Source organism: Rissa tridactyla, chromosome 2, assembly GCF_028500815.1.
Source record: "Rissa tridactyla isolate bRisTri1 chromosome 2, bRisTri1.patW.cur.20221130, whole genome shotgun sequence".
NCBI classification, from domain to species: Eukaryota; Metazoa; Chordata; class Aves; order Charadriiformes; family Laridae; genus Rissa; species Rissa tridactyla.
Genome location: NC_071467.1, coordinates 125,973,258 through 125,993,289, shown reverse-complemented (window position 1 = coordinate 125,993,289; position 20,032 = coordinate 125,973,258). Strand labels below are relative to the sequence as shown.

The 20,032-nt window shown below is 39.3% G+C and overlaps 1 protein-coding gene across 13 annotated transcripts in view; it reads right to left on the bottom strand.

Annotated features, from left to right (window-relative positions):
• Positions 1-20,032, bottom strand: part of THRB (thyroid hormone receptor beta) — a 177,180-nt gene that overhangs the window by 18,448 nt on the left and 138,700 nt on the right. For 12 of the 13 annotated variants that reach the window (XM_054190827.1, XM_054190830.1, XM_054190835.1 and 9 more), the window contains one exon: positions 3,168-3,268. In XM_054190827.1, the coding sequence (XP_054046802.1) occupies positions 3,168-3,268 (101 nt within the window). Of the gene's footprint in view, positions 1-3,167; positions 3,269-13,587; positions 16,592-20,032 lie in introns of those variants that run through there. The other variant, XM_054190840.1, reaches the window with a different exon arrangement.

The following is a 20,032-nucleotide window of genomic DNA, read 5'->3' as shown; positions in this document are numbered from 1 at the left end:
TCTTTCTATCTATCTAATACAGATCAATATTGCAATTGCAACATGGATATGGGGTCAGATCCTAAGCTCATGTGAACCAACGTAGCTCCACTGAATTCACTGATTTATACAACACATAGACCCTGCCTTAGGTAAAAAACTAAGAATTTATCTCTGAACACTACAGACCTAATCCTGGTACGAATTCAACATGACTTTTCTCATTGACTTGCGCAAGAGCTGGATAAACTTCCCAAGACTGCAAGATATGGACAAGATAGGCCGTAAAGCAAGAAATTTAGACTTCCCTTTAATTTCAAGTTTCACCATTCTTTGCGACCGTCTACATTCAGCAATGCAGCTTGGGACCACCTCAACACAGAGAACACGCTGGGACCCTGGTGAATGGCTTTGATTTCAGTGAAAACAACTGCAAAATTCAAGTGAGATTTTACCTAATGAATACTCTCTTCAGCTGAGATGTTATCTAATGAATAGTCTCTTCACTTCACTAGACGAAATGTCTGGTTTTAATCATGTTAAATAACACCCGGTAAAATCTTATAGCAGTGTGTAATTTCTTTTAACACAGAATGTTGAATTAAGAAGTACTAATAAGTCTGTATTTCAGCTTGAGCTCCCAACTGCAGTGAAGACAATAAACAGCCTTGTCCTCATTAGGGTTTTATCTAACAAGATCCAGCTCGAGCTAAGAGTACAACTCTCTCTTCCTTGATAATGGAAAAACCTGAAATATCAGTTAAACTGAGTTGCATAAAGCATGCGTGTGAGTCTTTGCAAGACAGGAACCTGTTAAGTTGAGCCAAAATCCAAGAAAACAGAGGCAAGATGTTCTTATGTAAGGTTTGGATCAGGTCTCAAACTCTCATCTACCCAACAACTGGATTTGGATCCACTCTCAACCCTGTGACGAATTCCTAGAGACAGGACCTGCCCCTCTCCTCCCTGAACATCAAAGACAGCTCTGGACAACCAAGGACACGGGGTAATCTCTAGTTACAGCAAGAGACAGAAAAATCTCTGATGAATCTCAGGAAGAGGCACTGAACTTCTGTTTTCCAAACCTTGCATGGGTCTTAACGAAGCTCTAGCTTTACAATGGCAAGGCTCTTCACCACCTGTTGTTGGGACCAGCACTTTTCATCTTCCCATTTCTTCACATTTCTCAGAAACTTTTTGCAAAAATCCTCTTTGATCATCTCTGGATACAATGTGATAAGGAAGTTGCTCTCGATATTTGTCCAAACACTTCATCAATAAAAGAAAGCATATTTTATTGTAAGGCAACTACTCCTTTCCTAAATTCCTTTACTATGCACCTATATAGCAATAGTTGCAATGGCTACCGTCTCAAGAAATATTTCAGCGATGTCAGAACTCACTGACGGTTTATTTGTGTTTAAATTCCTTACAATTTACTCTTCAGAAATCATGTGCGAGAGGATGCTTTGTTCATGAAAGCACTTGCCAAAGCAAATTTTTGGCTGTCAGCCCTGATTAAAGTGATTTTGAGTGGAAGCAACTAGTTAATGTCAAATTCATTGAGAATTGATTACATATAACTTTGCTGATAAATCATACAACTTGAAATATCTATGCAGATCCTCCAAGGCATGGATTGAAATTGTCCACACAAAACAACCCCATCTTTTACAATGGATACATTTGCAAGAACAATAAACCAAAACAAAATGGTCTGTTTGTAAGCCAACTCTAAGTAGGAGAATTAAATTAATTACTTCTTGCAAATTGTTAGCTCAGTTCTTTGTGCACATAAGCATTATTTTAAATTGTACATCAGACAAAAGAACTGTATCTGAAGATAAAAGTAGATTTTGTATGCTGTATCTTTAAAATAGCTGGTAGGCATAAAAAGAAATACATCAGTTGGAGTAACAAAAACCTTAGTAGGAAAGCTGGTGAGAGATATAGCTGTTCAGCTGGGAGCAAAAAGATATTTCATAATGCCACAGTGACGCTTACTTCTCATTATATATGAATTAAGTCATAATAATACATTTTATGTATTGTTATTATCTGGTATATGGGACGCAAATGTGTAAGAATCTCTTGTTCAGATCCATTTTTTTTCAGATATAAATATTTTTTCATACATATTATGTGTGTATGTCTACAAAACCATTATGGATATTACCGCAAACCTGCTATACATGGGATATTTAGGTCTGTGTGCATTTCATAAATGTAACTCAGGGCAAAGATGTACAACTGATGGAGCTACTTCAACACAAGAGTTACTGTGATGTGGGGCTCTAAAGCTAGTCCAAACCTTAAATCTCAGATCCAAATATTCCAGACTTTGGGGATGAACAGAATACAGCTTTTGTGGCTTAGTCCCATGACACTAGTCCATGACGTGTGTGGTCCCACTTCTTTAGAAAAACATAATCATTTTTTATTTTCTGCAGCAAAGAATAGCTTTCTTAAAGGAACACAAGCTACTCAGGCAAATTTATGGCAGTGAAATCATGTAAGATGTGCCTGATTGTGTTACTCAATCTTTTTTTTTTATTTATTTACTTGCCCAAAGCAATCTCCTTTTTAATTTTGCATGTAGCTTTGGAGATGCGATTTAGGGCTGAAAGCACATTTCAATATGCTTAAGTTAAAGAAGTCACAATTTTTTTGAAACTGTTTTAACTGGGTGTCAATGCTTCCCAAAGTGATGGATGCTACTGTTGTATGAGCATGTGGAAGGGATTTTGATTTTTGCTTCTTCGTGGAGACGATGAGAGGCACTGGAACACTGTTAATCGCTACAGACTCTTCATGGCCATAGGCAGAATCTCAGCTGTTGCATAAACAGCTTCACTGGAGTTGCTGGGAGTATGCTGATATACCCTGTCTGAGAACATGGCCAAAGAAACATTAAAAAATGGAAATGTAAAAGCTAACAGTTAAAAAGCAACAACAAAAATCTAAATTTCTTGTTTTCTTTTCAGAAGCAAACACTGCAAAAATCAACTATATTCCTTATGCATATGAAGAGTGGTGGGATAGCCAGATACGGCTTATCGTCAGTACTGGATGTTCTTATTCGCTTCTAATCTGTCTTTGTTTTATTTGACAGCGCAGTTCAGGAAGTCTGTATAATGGAGGAGCTGGAGAGCTATTTCTGATTCCCACTTCCCCACTGTGCCATTTACCTTGCAACCTTCGCAAGTGATGCAGCGATAATGATATCCGGTGGCTTTGTCCCCACATACTACACATAGCTCATCCTTGTCTAAGTAACTGGGTATATACCCTGTAAAGAAAAAGAGGATGTGGCATGTAAACTCAATATAAAATGATAAGATACATTTGATATAAAAATACTATACTGAAATCCACTTGTCTATCTGAACTCACCAAATTTCCTGAATAAAAAGCCCATACTAACAATGTTACAGAACTATTTAAACATCATCTATAATATCTTCTACGTTTCACACTGTTTCAGCGCCTGCTGGTCAAGAGGGAGAAGCTGGAACACAATTGCTCTCTATTGAAATACTACCTCAGAAAAAATAAGTATATTTATTTTTACCTCGAAGGCTTTGATGTGAATAAAAAAATAACTGCGAGACATACAGTATATTCCTCTATTCTGTTTCACAAAAAACCCGATATACTTATACATTGAAGATGAGATCCCAGGTTGCAGGTGACTCAGGGACCTGGTCAAAAGAAGTATTTACTGAGAGATCGTTTGTTTCAAAACAGCTCTGCAGGTGTGGTAGGAGAAGTACCAGCAACAGATAGCCCAAGCTGTATTGATCATACCTCACCTGGGCGTGTTCTGCAGGAGTATTTAATATAGCCTGAATTTAGGGCAAAATACGTGGGCATTCAAATATGTGTGTGTGTACGTGCATGGGTTAGAATGACATTGTCTCTTCTGAAGTGGTTTACCAGACACCCAACAAGTGAAATAAAACATTACTGCTACGAAAAACATTGGCAATGCTTCGTTCTCTTCCCACAATGACATTTGTTTTGATAACATAAACATATTTCCAACGTAAGCAAAAAGCCAAAACAATTCTGATGGCAACCAAAAAGTAATTCGAAATTAAAGAGAACTTTGAAATAGGGTAAAATACAAACCTTTCAAAATACGTGTTCCCATGATTCATAATTAATGGAGGTATGGTACGTTACTTTTCCTTCTGAAAAATCCCTCTATAAAGATGTAACACAGAGATCTCAGATTCACTTTGAAGGGAGAGAGGAAAGTGCAGCTATTTGCGTAACCATGTAAGATTATTAAAGTGTAGTAAATATTTCACAGAATCCCAGAATAGCTGAGGTTGGAAGGCACTTCTGGAGGTCATCTGGTCCAACCTCCCTGCTCAAGCAAGGCCACCTAGAGCCAGCTGCCCAGGACTATGTCCAGACGGCTTTTGAATATCTCCAAGGATGGAGTCTCCACAGCCTTCCTGGGCAACCTGTGCTCGCTCATCCTTATAGTGAAAAGAAAAGATTATTTTACTGTCTCCAAAAGGAATTCCCTGCTTTTCTATTTGCACTCATTACCTCTTGTCTTGTCACCGGGCACCACTGAGAAGAGGGTGGCTCTGTCTTCTATGTAATGGGTAATCATGTATTCACACGCATCAATAAGACCCCGTTCGAGCCTTCTCTGCTCTAGGCTGAACAATCCCAGCTCTCTCAGTCTCTCCTCATAGAACTCCAGTCCCTTCATCATCTTTGTGGCCCTTTGCTGGATTCGTTCCAGTATGTCCATTCCTTCTTGTACTGAGGAGCCCAGAACCGGACCCAATGCTGCAGATATGTTTCACCAGAGCTGAGCAGAGGGGAACGATCACACTTCCCTCAACCTGCTGGTTATGATCTTCCTAATGCACATCAAGATGCTGTTGACCTTTCTTGACTCAAGGACACACTGCTGGCTCATGTTCAATTTGCTGCCCACCAAAACCCCCAAGTACTTCCATGCAAAGCGCTTTTCAGCTGGTCGGGACCCAGCCCGTACTGCTGCATTTGTTATTCCTCCCCCAGTGCAAGATTTGGCATTTCCCTTTGATGAACTTCAAGAGATTCCTCTCATCTCATTTCTCCAGCCTGCCTAGGTTGCTCTGAATGGCAGCACACCCATCTGGTGTACCAGCCACTCCTCCCAGTTTTGCATCATCTGCCAACTGCCTGAGTGCAATTTACGAGTGCAATGAGGGAGACTCCTTTGGGTGCGGCTGCCTGTAACATTATCCCTTGCCAGTGGCTTGCTGAACCCATCTGTAGCACCACATGTTAGAGTAGACTCCAAGCTTGCTGTCTTTGTGCAGCCCCCACACCTGTACGGCTCAGTAAAGCTTGGGGACTCAGCACACCACAGTGACATGGAAGGCTACCAGTAACAAGACTCAGGGCAGCAGAAGGCTACTGGAGGATGCTGGAGGGGTGGCTGTCATCTTCCCGTGACTAATGTGACAGAGGGCCAGCTCAGTAACAGACAGCTTAAATGAAAAGTGTCTACATAAGGCTACACTTGTCAGAGGTTCTCCAGAACGAACAGCCCAAATCAGAAAGAAAATACTTGAAATTGATTGAGCTTAAAATACTTTAACTTTCTGCGGGCTGGTGAGTGGACTAGGAAAAAGCAAAGAAGGAAGAAGGCATGAAGAATTTGTATGGTCTACCTCATATTTCTACTTTGAGCATAACTATGAGAACCTCAAATTACAGAGGAACACGCATCCCTCTTCTGTAATGCAAAGAAACAGGCGCACTTTGAAGCTGTGCCCAGGTACCTGCATCTCAGGTTTGCCAATACTCCTGCTGGCATCTGAAAGGGGAGTGGGGGAAGGAGCTGAGATCTTACTGGTGTAGCATACCAGTCTACAATATAGCAAAAGATCGGATTTACATTCAGGTTACATTTCTCCACGGTGAACAAGTTGTGCTTGGATAAAGACTGGTGGACACATGGAGCTAGTTCCGTGAGCTTGAGGGAAGAGAGACGGCAGGGTTTTGTCTCCAATTTACATCACTGACTCCTAACAGACATGATGCCAGTGGGGGATTAGCAGAGGCTATTATCTCCATCCTGCCCCCCTTTTGCTCACACCTGCCTCTGCACATGCAACACATACACAACACGGAGCTGATACAGGAGGCAGCAGAGTCAGCAAAGGGATGCAGAATTTTCCACTAAATTTCTCATAAAGACTAATGGCTTCTTGTTACCGCTTGTTACTGCTATTCATGAAACGCAGACTTAGCGTAGCATAGACTATGTCCTCTAAAATTCAGTCTCCCTGGTTTGCTTCCTCAAGAATTACTGCTGAATTAAATGCCCTGGTGTTTCATTAAGTATATAATCTGGTTAGCACTGCTCATGTAATGGCAGCTTTGTTCTATTGGAGGAGCAGGAGACCACTCGTCTAAACCGCTTCCTTAAATATATACAGTAGCTTGCGCATGTGACCATTGGTGTCCATCTCCTTCTTGGAGTTTCATGACTTCATCCAACTCAGGAAAAGCTTCCAATCTGGCAGAACAGATAAATCTCCTACAGGCACTCCTAGTCAGACATTAAAAATGGCATCCTTATATGCAACCACATTCACAATTTTGCTGCATGGTAAGTGTGAAGTGCCAGCTATTTAAGCTACTTAAATGTTAAATATTACGTTCATCACTTTTTCAGGATTGTTCCCATGTCACAAGGTAAGCACACACTTTGAACTCTTCTACTGATTCAACAAGAAACATGGAAAAAATGTCTTATCCCAAGAAATCACTGGCAATAAAAGTGTGCAATAAACAACTTTTTTCTTTCTATTACAAATCTGAGGGTGATATCCCCACTTTTGTGTATTTGCAACCCTCCTTCCAACAGTTAATGGGGTCATAAACTGCTAGAAAGTAAGAAAATTGGACCTTCAGTAGTATTTCAAAAAGATGTAATTCAGACAAACAGACATCAGGCCAAGAGGAACAAGGGGACTTACATTCAGTTCTTACAAACCATAATGCCCACTGTAACTTCTAGTAGTTGCAAATATCCAGTCTGACCTCTGTATAAATTCAACGCAATTTCATTTGTAAGATGTGCAGATAAGCAGCCTCAGTGCATTTTTGGTGCTACTTAGAGTTAGAAAAAATATCATCAGGAGGAAATTCAATGGTGTCTTTCTAAACTTGGTACCACCACGGAAGCTATGAATAGTGCAATGGAGATTCTTGGGGAAGATGTGGATGGCAGCAGAGTCATGCGTTGGATGGTTTGAGGAAGCAGCAGAGCAACAGAATTCTCTCACTCCTTGCAGCACTTGGGGGAAAAAAGAGGAGGGGCAGACTAATAGGGACTTGTCTCTCACATCAAGTACTTTGCCATCTTATGTGTTTAATAACCCTGAAGCAAAAATAAAAGCTCCTGTGCGGAAGAAGCAGATGCTGCCTGGACAGAGTAACGCAGGTGCTCTCTTACGGAAGAAGAATGTCTGATGACAAATTTCATGGGAACATCAGGTATGTTCCTATTTCTGGTGTTCTTACTTCATCCTTTAATTCTTGGTCAAAACCTACTAAGTAAATAGCTAAGAGGAAGAGTTCAAAAGCAACACCAATGTCACTGAACTGTACAACAATAACCAACATCTTTCCTTGGTCTTTCAAGGCTCTGTCTGCTGTACTCCAGCACCCTCATGGACTATCATTTGGTGCATCCCACATGGACCTCGAAGTTAACTATCTGTCAACTATGACTTCACATTGTTCATCCCAACGCCCACCTTGGATCTTTGCTTTGAGTGGATAACACCAATGAATGGCCTTGATCTGCTGTGTCTGGCGTTTCCCCTGAAGCAGGGGAAGCAGCCTGAAGTAACTCCTTTGCTCCTCAGACTCCCACCTGCCAGTTCACCTAATCTTACTGTCTTGGCAAGGCAAAATACTCAGCAGGGCCAGTTGCCCCTATCTAGAAGAATATGTCTTTTAGTCCATTATAACCAATCTTGACAGTGATTTACAATATCTTTTAAATGGCAACTGTAGCTCTGTAGAGGTATGGCAAGAAACAATTCCCTTCGACAGGAAAATGCGCAATGAGTCTGCCCCAGCAGCCGTAAGGACAGAACGAGATCTGCTAACCTATGCAGTCATCTGAGGTACTCTGTTTCATTAATACTGTATGACTACACTCTCGAATTACCATTTGCAGGAATGATACCTTAAAGCAGTATATGTGACCCTGCACAGCATAACAGATTGCAGTGACACAAACAAGACACTCCGTGGCTATTCTTGCCCCCCCCGGCAAAGAAAGTCTATTTAAATGAAAACAACAAAACAACCGCTGAAAAATGATACTGTTTTTTAACTCTCTACCTGGCACACATTAAAAAAAAACAAAACATGTTTTGAGAAAAGTAAAGAACCGATTTCAGTTTTGTTAAAGAGCTGTTGCACAGAGTTTACATCTCCAGGTCTCTGTCTGTGCAGATAATGTAATATTGGCTTAGGGATTAAACCACACCTTAAAAAATTTCTAGGACCCAAACCTATTTGACTACCAAACAGGGATATGAGTGACACCGATACAAACAATTTCTGTCTGTATACCAGATGTTCCTTATTAGCTTGTTCCTGGTCCACCATAGGCTTATAACTTGCAAGCAGGAAAAGCCATTTTTTTGCTATTGCACAGGGACACTTGTGTTTTAAGGCCATTATTCAGTATTTTGATTTTCACTGTACACTGGCAGAGTCATGTATTAAATACATTCCCTGAAATCTTTCTTTCACCCATCTGGTATGGTTTGCATGACCACAGACCACTCACTAAAATGAGGAGTTTAGGACCTACCAGTAAGCTCGTATTCACTTACTAGACACTGCAGTATGAAAATGAGAAAGATGAAATTAATTACTACCTTGAGAATCCCCAACTGTATTAGAGCTGAAAAGAAAATTCATACTGCTGTTCTACTGAAACTCTTTGCAGTTTATACAAAATTGCAAGAACCATCCAGGTATCATCCTTGATACACTTGTGTAGTAAAAGCTTAAAGAGTGTTTATCGGAGAAAGCATAGAGCCGAGTGAGAAAAAGCATACTCCATTCTTGTTTGTGCTATTATCAGTATTGATCTGAAAGGCTGGGCTGATACACTGATCCTTGTTTCCCGATTTCTTTAAATTACTCCCACTGAGCAAACCTGTTTATTTCTCCATCGAGCTTGGAAGCACCGAGAATGTTGCTAAACAGATTCACACATTTCTTCCTAGTTAACTGGCTCGCTTATCTGCAATTTTGATCTTTGTTGACATTCTGTGATTTATGGAATTACTAAAATTTGGCAAGAGACTCTGCAAAGATCGAACTTGGAACATTTTTTATAGTCTCTTTTCCCTCGATGACATTTCTACGTATGAACCCTGTTCTTTGGGCTGAGTCAGAAACCTCATCAACAGTAGCGCATTTTGCACAGATGTGCCAAAAACATTTTAGCCCAAACTGTGTTATTACTTAAAACTGCTGTGATCAGTACTGTACTTGCACCCATTAACAACTACAGGTACAAAATGCATTACTGTATGAGTGAGACCATGCAAATTTTTTTCCCCAAAATTACTGAAATGTTTTTAGAGACCGTAACTTAGTATTGCAAGTAGCTTATTTAGAAATCTAAGCCTCGCTGAACATCAGTTTTACTACCGATGCAAAAGCAAAGTATGACTTGGTTCACTTTCCCATCCTTCATTTGGCTGTGGGAAGGGTACAGTAAAGGAGCTGAAAACACTTTTGCCACTGACATTTTTAGTAAAAAAGAAACAGATATAATTCCAAATGCATAACGATTTGCTGAATAAGATGCAATTTTTCTTATCAGTGCTATCTCCTTAGATGGGTGGTCAAGAGCAAAATTAATCAATTTAAAGCCCAAAATAATTGTCAACATGCTCTCCTGCAAAGGCCAAGATGACAAATGCTCAGCGTTTTTGTAAATCGCTTATATGCACACATACTCCCTGCACTGATAAGAAGACATCTTGACATAAACTCCATGTTGTATTTTCTTAGCTATTCAGAAAGTACCCTAATGTTTCCACACGGCTGAGAACTCAGTTTGGACTAATTCAGTCGCATACTCCAGCAGCCGTACAGTACGTATTCTCAGCTGCATGCAAATTGCTTGAGAAAATATAAAGGGAAATAATAGTAATTATAATAACAACAACAACAATAACTTTCAAAGCCCCATTCTCCCAGCATACCAAGAGCCCTTAAAAAGACAGCATTAACCTCACTTTGCGTCTGGGAAGCAAGGTGAGATGCAGGGCTGAGGAGCCACCACTGCTACAGCCCAACTCAAGAATTCCCGATCGTAAACCCTTGGATTTGGGGGGCAGCCTCTGGTTACTTCTGGTCTGCCCCCACTGAGCCTGAAGTTAAAGTCTAACTTCATAGACACCTGTGGGCATCTGTCGTTAACTTTGTCCGTGAAATGCCTGTGTAAAGGGAAGTGAAAGCCAACTCTTATCCCAGTTTTAACTTTGCACACCTATTTCCCACGTTGTCCGAACGGCCAAAACCACTGCGCGCAGACCATACATGGGGATGCTGAGGTTTACAGACTCTGTACACCTTTCTTTTGCATCTTCCTGCCTGTGCTACCTCTACCCTGTCACTGGGTACTCCTCCTCTGTATGGACGGTGTGAGGAGATCCAGAGACATTTTTGCCTATCTGCTCAGCCTCTGTGTTAGGGTAGGGTGGCACGGGCTCCCCCGGAGCATCATCTGCCCAGCGTGAAGTACTGCGAGCTCTCACCGCGGCCGGCGGCACCGTAAGAGGGGAAAAATGTTCCAGTTTAAGCTCGCTGGGACAGAACTGGGAACTCACAATGACGAGCCCTGTTCTGCTCATCCGATTTCACAGCCTCATGTAGAAAACAAAGTGTATCTGGTTGCCTGTCTCCTGTGGTAGGATCAGGTCTAAAAGCACCTCCTTAATAAAACAGCAAGTTCTTGCACAAAGATTGTGCTGCTGCCTTTTAAGAGTGTAGACTACAGCACAACAGATAACAAACGGAGCAACAAGCAGACACAAAACTAAAACCACACCTCCCTCTCTTGATTTTCTGGAGTGCAATTTTTTCCTTTAAAATTCAAGACTTTCATCTGAATTTGTGACAGATAATCAGGAAATAATAGTTTTTAATGTACTGTAATAGCTGAAGCAGCTTAAGTGCTTTCTTGTATTTTAGAATAACTGGCCATACTTTCTAAATACTTTTTTTTTTCCTCTAGTGACACATTGTTGGGGTCTTTGGTTGTTGCTTTTTGAAGTTATTTTCTGAATTATTTTAAAGTGACATAATTTTTTCACCGTATAAAATGTTGATGTCTTTTTTTCTTCCCACAGGGAAAAGACTTCAACCATTTAATAACTAGCAGAAGTTTTGATACGAAAAGCCTCCATGTGCTACTGTAAATTACAATCTGATTTGGATAGCATATTACTGAGATTACTACAGATTTCAGGGGACTAACAGAAATACCAACTGCAACAATCAAGACTCCTTATGAACACCTGCTTAGGGACTTAATTTTGCTTTAATGGGTTATTACCAAAGCTTCTCTAACAAACTCGCTTGTCCCCCCCAAAATCAATTCTGGATCAATACAGACACACATGCCCTGTGTAGAGCCTTCTGTTCTTAGGACAGGATTAAAAGATTCGTTAGTTTTATGATAGCTTGGTTAAAAGATGGAAATTAAAAAAAAAAAAAAAAAAAAGAGAGAGAGAAGATGCACATGTCCCACACAGTTTCGATCTCTTGTGCTTAACAAACTCAGCATTTGCAAAGGTTTGACAGAAGGGAGGCAACTTTTTATTGATTATCACACTAATAAGGCTCTAAAGAATCCCAAAGCACGTTGCTCAGGCTCCGTGAATGATCAATTAAAAGCCTGCTTGAGAGCCGGCTTCCACCAAAATTCACTGCCATTTCTTAGTGAAACTGAGGCAGTAGAAAACAAGGGCAGACAAGCAGTTTTTAAAAACAACTCTGTATTTTTTCAACCAAACAAGTACCAAAACTTTAAACCAAGCAAATGACAGGTGTCTGAATACTGAAATAACTTACTTAAAGCTCTGATCAAGGTATATCTATTATTATTTATAACCTTTAACATTATGAAAAATGTATTCCTTCACTGAATTTGCAATAGCAAGTCTTTATTTTTTCTAAGTTACTCCAGAGCACTATTTTTCTTTAACCAAAAATAAGACATGGCAAAAGTCTATAAAGAGTTGTAAATTCATTAGTTAAAACGCAAAAGCAGATAAATAGCCTTAAAAGGCATTTAAAATGCTGCACAATACAAAACCATGCATTACTCACAACTGCATTTAGTCTACAATTTGATCATGTTCTTACAGCTTCCTAGAACAGGATTTTAAAAAGTATTTCCTTTATTAAGAAATATAAAGTATAAAATTAAGACATTTTTCTACCGAACATACAGATTTGTTGCACCAAGTGCTAATGAATATTGCCTGCAAAAAGGAAAATATTTTGGTTTTCCATGTAGTTAATAAGATTAAACAGTCTTTTTACTACGAAGCCACTTTAAAAGTAGTAAATTGTGTTTTCTCTATCTACCTAGTTACATCCGATTCATCTGGGGTTTGGCTAACTGCATACAGAAAATCTGGTCTTAATAGAAAAAGGACCTTATGTTCATACAACAGACTGCGCATTTTTATTTTTTAATAATGTGATTTTAAAGAAACACTGAGAACGTATACTCTGCATGCATCGGTTTGCTTGTCTGAGTTCAAAACAAGTAACACCGAAAACATTTCCAAGTGTTTGTTGGTATTTTGGGCTCTTTTTTGAATCTGCTTTGCTTACTTGAAAGTAAAAGAAGAAATTCTAAAAACAGGCAATGATTTAACCCCAAGGGAGCAGATACCGCGCTCTGATTATCTCTCACAAACGTATTGCTTAGATCAACTTTCTGGGTGCAGAAGAGTCCTTCTTGCATCGATATACCCTTGAATTTTCAGGGTTTTTTTGCTTTGCCTAATCAGAAACTACATGATTTTCACTTATAAGACAGTAACTCTATTAAACGTAATCGCTTTCCCGTACATATTTACAGTTCCATTTTCAAAATATTTTGCCCGAGTTGCTGAGTAAACAGAATTCACATTTACTGATAACGAGCACTCACACAAATTGTTTGTATGTAACCAGAAACACAGCTTTAAGATGCAGAACATAGAATGACGACATTTCAGAAGAGAAACTTTCTTATCTAGCTCACTGGTGAACAGCAAATGAACTTAATAGCCCCAGAAAGCAGAAAACAAGCACTATATTTGCAAATGTCTTTTATAGATTAAGAAAAAGTGCTTGGAAATCCTCATTGCTCACAGAAAAACCTTACAATCACCTAGCAACCTATGTTACTGCTGCTTTCAATTTTGAACAGGCAGCCTTCACATTCAAAGATGTATCTGAGCCAACTGATGCCACTGTAAGTTTAAAGCAAAACAAAAACAAAAACAGAGATAATTTTTTGCTGTTATTTAAATAAATTGCCCCTACCTTTCTTCTGAGAGTACGATGGCGACTGCACTTGAGAAAAAGTAGGTTTTTCTTCGGTGAAATATTCAGGTTGGTTGTACTGATTCAGGGCCATGTCCATGTCAGAGTACTCGCTTTTAAACACGTTTCCAGGGTAACTACAGGTATAAGGCTGATTCACCGCCCAGGCCTGTTCCATATATATGTTGTTACTGTGCAGGACCTGAGCATCACAACTGCTGTAACCCTGATTATCTTCGATATATGTGCAATAATCAGTGGACTGCATGTAGCAATTGCTACCAGCAGCTGGGTGCACTTCATATATTTCTTGCATACAGTAGTTCATTTTGTTACCCTATCTCAGCTTCTACTTTACGTACACACACACATGCATACACACGCAGGCATGCATACACATGGACCGGGAGAGGAGCAATGAATATACACCAACAAAGTCGACTGCAAAACAGCCCGTTTTACTTTGGAGTGGCACCTGATGTGCTAAAATCCTATTTATACTGGGACGGCTTGTGAACTCCCCTGCCAGTCAAACATATTGGGAAGCAGATTTATGACAGTCAAAGGTCTTAATCTGTGACTGTAAGTTAATTCCAAGGGAAGATGGCAGGCAGGTAGCAATGACCACCAGACAAAGAAGCGACGGCCCAACAATCCTCCTGTTCCCTCGTTTGTCTGGAATAATCGTTTTATAAACCATTTCCAGCCTTTTCCAATATGATTAGAAAATGATTACTAAGGCGAGGACACAGTTATGTCACTGTAGTTGTCAACTTAAGTGTGAAGCATTATAAAGACTGCTTAAGAACTCCCAGAGGGGATACGCTGAAAATCCTAAAATCAATAATCCTGTTTTTCAGCATTAAACCATAGAAAATCCAATAGTGCTGTGCTGATGACCCAAACAGTAGTCTAGTTTTACGAAATTTAGCAACTTAATCTGTCATCAGCTTTATTGATTTTGTGTTACAAAATTACATGCATGAATCTCCCCAGCCTTCCACACATACACAATCCTCCCCACTGCCTGCTAATGCATTTACGGGAAAGCAGCTTTTCTAAACTTCAGTGATTTGGGGAGGTAATTTCTATTGAGTTCAACAGGTGGGAAACTTCAAAATAATATAATCAGCAAAAAGAACACTGCTTAAATATTATCAATAAGCTAATTGCTTTGCTATTCTGCTTTATTATCTTTTATGTTTCGGTAATGAAGTACTTTTAGAAATGTATCTTTTTCGACAACAGACTGAGTAGCGTAAGGAGGGTTTTTTGCTCATTTTGGCTCACCTACGAGCTATGAATGTGTCAAAGCCACTACAACAAAAACTATATGATCTTACAATTGCTTAACACACCCCAAACCTCAAAACGGTTAATATACCTTGTTTAACCAGCCATTCTTTTTGATCTAGAAGTTGTTATTTTATTTTTTATTTCTATTAGCTGCTATTTGTTTTTTACTAGACATGTTTTTTCTTTACAGCACAGCTAAAATATGGAAAAACTTGTGAAGTCAGTAACAAGACGGTATCCCTCTTTAATGTCTGTTCTTATTATTAGGAAGCAGAATTATTACTGATTTGATAATGAGGTCTCAGTTTTCTTATTTCACTCATTTTAACCAATCTACGCGACTGCCAAAATTATCACGTAGGTTGGACCTTTTCATCTAGGATCTTAAGTAGACATCTAACAACCTTGACGAACATACACCTAAAGGGTCCTCAAAAGTTCAGTGAAATAAGTAAGAACTGGGCATGACATGTACGTATCTCTCCCTACCTGATATTGTTTAATGTTTCACTCTAAGAGCCGAGAAGGAAACATTCTCCCTTCCAACACACAACCATAACTAACCTATCTAAATAAGAACCGTTGCCAATTACTATCTAATGTGCAGGCTAACAGAAAAGTTAAAGCTCATGCTTGGATTTTTAATTTTTTTCCCTCTAACTAGAAAAGAAGCATCTTTACCACACATTTCTTACTAACCTGCTCAGAAAATAATAATGCATTTGGTAAGTCAAGATGAACTCTTATCAAGATCAATTCTACTGAAGTCAATGGAGTTGCTTCCAAAATTAACTTATTCTGATAAAACTCTGATAATTTAACATCTTACTTCATTAAGAGCACAAATAGCTACTGAAATCCCAGAAGTAAAACACAAATGAACCTTCATTCTCCATGCTGTTTTTACCAAAGGTCTAACTCAACAAATAGCATTGTGAAACACAATGTGAAAGAGCGCACAAAGAAAGTTAATTTTCATTTTAGGTCAGGATCATGATCTAGTTTTTACAAGCAGTGATTTTGGCTATGATAAAAAGCATGTCTTAGGTAAAATCCAATTTTTCAAGAATGGATAGATGTTCATCACTTCATAAAAACATGCCCACGTTTCCTAAGAAACTCTGCAATAGCAGTTTACACAGAAACCCCCAAACCATTCCCATTTATGTCATCGGTTGGTAATAGTGTAGTACATACAAATGCAGCACATACAACCTGCCAAGCTTACTTCTCCACATTCCCCAGAAAGAAAACATTCCACAAGTGCAATACGTGGGTTGTTCATTTACCACAAAATGATCTCCTGTACAGCTAACAGGAATTTATGTGAGGGCTTGCACAGAGGGGAGGTTGTACTTCACAGGTTAGCAGAGCAGAATACCTAGATACTTTTAGACTACCCAGAAAAGCTTTGGAGAACTAGGCTTTACATTCTTAGTGGGAATTTTTCCCCATGTGTATTTGTTTTGCTAGATGAGACAAAATTCTTACATATTTTCTTTTCTCCCCAATTTCATTTAGGTTTGTTACTGAAAAACTAAACAGAATTGAGACCGTGTGTAGACAGAGCCGTCCGAGCCAGGATGGCACCTGAGGATATGGTATCTCGACATGGCACAGCCTATGACTTACTTTCTCTTCCAATCCCTTGAACATTTTTTATTTTCTATTGCTATGTCAATAATGCTTAGAAATGTGTCATATGTACTATTGTCAGAATTACTGTCATACTGCAAGGAAGTTAAATTACATGAAACTGTGAAGAATGAGGAGAAAAACAGATGAGAGCCTTTTCCGGGGGGGGAGAAAAAAGAATTATAAACACTGCCAGGGAATGGGGGCTCCTTACCTGTTAATGTGCTAACATTAAAGAGGTTTATAGCACTGCAGATTGTTGTTCCCTTGGAAACAAATCAGTTCAAAAAACACCGCAAAGATTTAACACCCCTATTAAAAATGAAATATTCCTAAAATATTTTCATTTTAATCTCTCAGGGTCCACTCCTGCAGGTCCCTTTCATGTATCACTTTGAATTTAATGATCTGATAGAAGACAGTCAGATGGAGTCTTTATCAAAAGCCTGAAAGTGGAGTAGAAAATAATATTAACAACTTTTCTTTGTCTTGTATTCTGACTTGAATATTACAGTCTTCAAATCATGTCATGTTGAGCTTTCATTGGCTTCAGCAATGTAGTATCGCACTTGGAATTTTATTAGTTCACAAGGGTATGATTATGCGAACACATGGAAATTAATCACTAGCAGAATAAAACCTCTGGTGCGAGCAAAGAGGCCAGTGATAAAACAGAAACTTTGATACTGTGGCAGAAGAGGATCCAAAGTTTGAAGCCTTCACAGTCTGAGGTATCAGTTTATTGTATTAAAAAAGGTAGAAATTAACTTGCAGAACATGAGTCTTGAATGCCGCAAAGGTTTTGAAACGCTCACCCTGGTGTAAATTAGAAGTAAATGTAATGCAGTCAGTGATGTTACACTGGGTGGCACAAGTCAGGTCGAGAATGCCTCAAAGGAGATGTCTGCAGGAGAGACTGCCTTAGACTAGACCATGCCGCTCTTTATCAACTCCTGTTTTTAAAACTCTAAAACTTTCAATTATGAACAATCAAATGCCCTATTAAGCTGCACTTCTCTTGTGACTTAACCCAGTTACAAAAAACCACCAAAATGGACCCACAGAAATTTCAAGACAAGACAGTATTCCTGTGGATCATCCTCCCGACGGAACACCCCAACCAACCGAGACCCCCGGCACACAAAAAAAAGTGTGTCATTCAGCGCAATCCACTCCTGTTGTCTACCTCTATTACCTGGGGGAACGTGCAGATGCATTACCCACAAAAGTCATATTTTCCTGACTGTTCCCAAACTGTGCACCCCTGGTGTAGAGTCCTGGCTGTCTCAGTGTTGCAGGCAGGGCCCCTGTGCGCTGCTTCTAAAAAATTCGGGCACTGTCAGTATGTGGGAAGTATTGCAGAGCATTCAAAGTAGTCGGGGCAAACAGAAGGATCTTACGTTGGTTGTGTTCACACTTTATGCATACAGATGAATAAAAATCCAGCATTTGGTCAAAAAGGTTTGCACATTTGAACATGTAGTTGCAAGGATTAAACATACCTTTCTAAACTCTTAACAGTTATGTACGCCTGTTTTCCAGCTCCCGGTTTTATAACACTTACTTTTACCTGTTACAAAATAACTGTTACATGTCCTGTTTATAGATTTTCTTGTTGCCTCCATTCTCTCAGCCACCCCTGATGAAGGTTACGGGGGAAAAATACCCTAGAACACTGCTCTTCAAGAACACAAATCTGCATTTTCAGGACTCACACCACATAACATGGGGCACATCCCAGACAGTCCCTATCTTTTCATATCATAAAAAAATATACTGAAAACTATAAGAACCTTGAGCAGAAGTACTAACGTGGCTTTTGCAACACACATCATTTGTCAAATACAGCTATCTCCGTGCCCACATGAGTTACCACCTCTCTTTAATGTATACATTTGCACAACCTTATTCGTTCACGTTACATACTATGATCAGAGACTCAAAACGGGCCCTCAAAAATATGACTATGCAAACTTATTGTTTGAGGAATCCAAGTATCAGCCTATCACATCAGTTCTGACCCTCATGGGCCTTAGTGTTATAGATTAAACTACGAAAAAGCTCAAACATCAGAATCCAAAATAGCACCGAGCACTTACAAGAACAGAAAATTAACTCTATATAGGATTTATCTTATTTTGAAAACTCTACTTGTGAATAAAGTATGTAGAATTATGGAGTTCTAGTGCTGTAAAGTTGCAATAGCATTCCACAAAGTATGTCTCAGTGGAATAAAAGACATTAAAATTTGTCACTTTGTCTACACTATCTATATTATGGCAAGCGATACAGTTGAGGGAAAAGAGCTAAAGCTTTCTGGCACAGAATCATGTCTTTGGGTTTGCAACAGATGCAACAAGCTTCAAACTAGCTGCCCTTGGTTTAAACCTGAGGAAAATCTTACACAACAGCACACCTCTTTTCTCAACATGTATTAACTTAGTTCCTTCTCTAGAACTGCCTCTCTCACAAAACCCGCTGTACCTCGGTTGTGACATGCCACTAAATTTGTATGTGACTCATAAAATGCCAGTGTGATGTGCCTTTTATTGAAACACTTCAGGCTCATTAGTCTGTTTGGATAACAAAGAATGTCATAGCTTATATTTAAATGTTCAGATTCCCTACAAATCCAGTTCTCCCTGAAAATATTTGACACCTTGAATAAATTTGATTAAAAGAGAATGGCGCTTGCTCTTTCATGATCAAGACTCTTCCAGGGGTCGTGCTTGTTTTCTTGCACGAGTTCCTTGCACAATTGGTGACACGTGGGTAGCACACGGTCTTGCCAGAAAGCATTTGCTCCTTGGGAGGTTTTGCCAACAAACTGGCCAACAAAATTCTTGAATAGTGTTTGACAAGTTTTAAGATGGTCTCTCAGCAAATATTGCTAAGAGTGATTATAGACCTGTGACCCAGACAACCCAATTTGTTAAGTCTCCCCATATCTCGTAATTGGAAGACCCTGTTAGCAGACATCAGTTAATTACACAGCTAATCTCTTGAGAAAGTAACCACCAACACTTAAAACATGTACCTCTTCTGAGTCATCCCCTACCCCAACTCCACATGAAAACTTCAACGTAAAAAGTTCCATTTGTTCAAAAATAAAACTCAGCAGAAAGCCAGCTAATGTAGTTTGACACAACGTAATTAAGAGACTCTGGGGTGGGACTGTCTGGGTTTGGCAGCCTCCTGACAGCCCTTAGTAAGACGTTAAAGCGATCAACACCTGACATCTGTTAGCAAAGAGGCATTCTGAGGTAAAGAGCAACTAAATCTAAAGAAATCAGGTACTTAGACCAGTTTAACTTTTTCATGAGGTGATATCCTGCCTGACACTGTAATCTTTCTTCCTGGAGTGATGCAAGACTTAAGTAAAAGAAAACAACTTATAGTCCCTCCCTCTCAATATGCAGCAATTATTTTTTAGGCAAAGAACAATGAAGAACTATTTATCCCACTTTAAAAAGGAATAAAAATAACTTTCACACTAAATTTGTGCTAATACCTA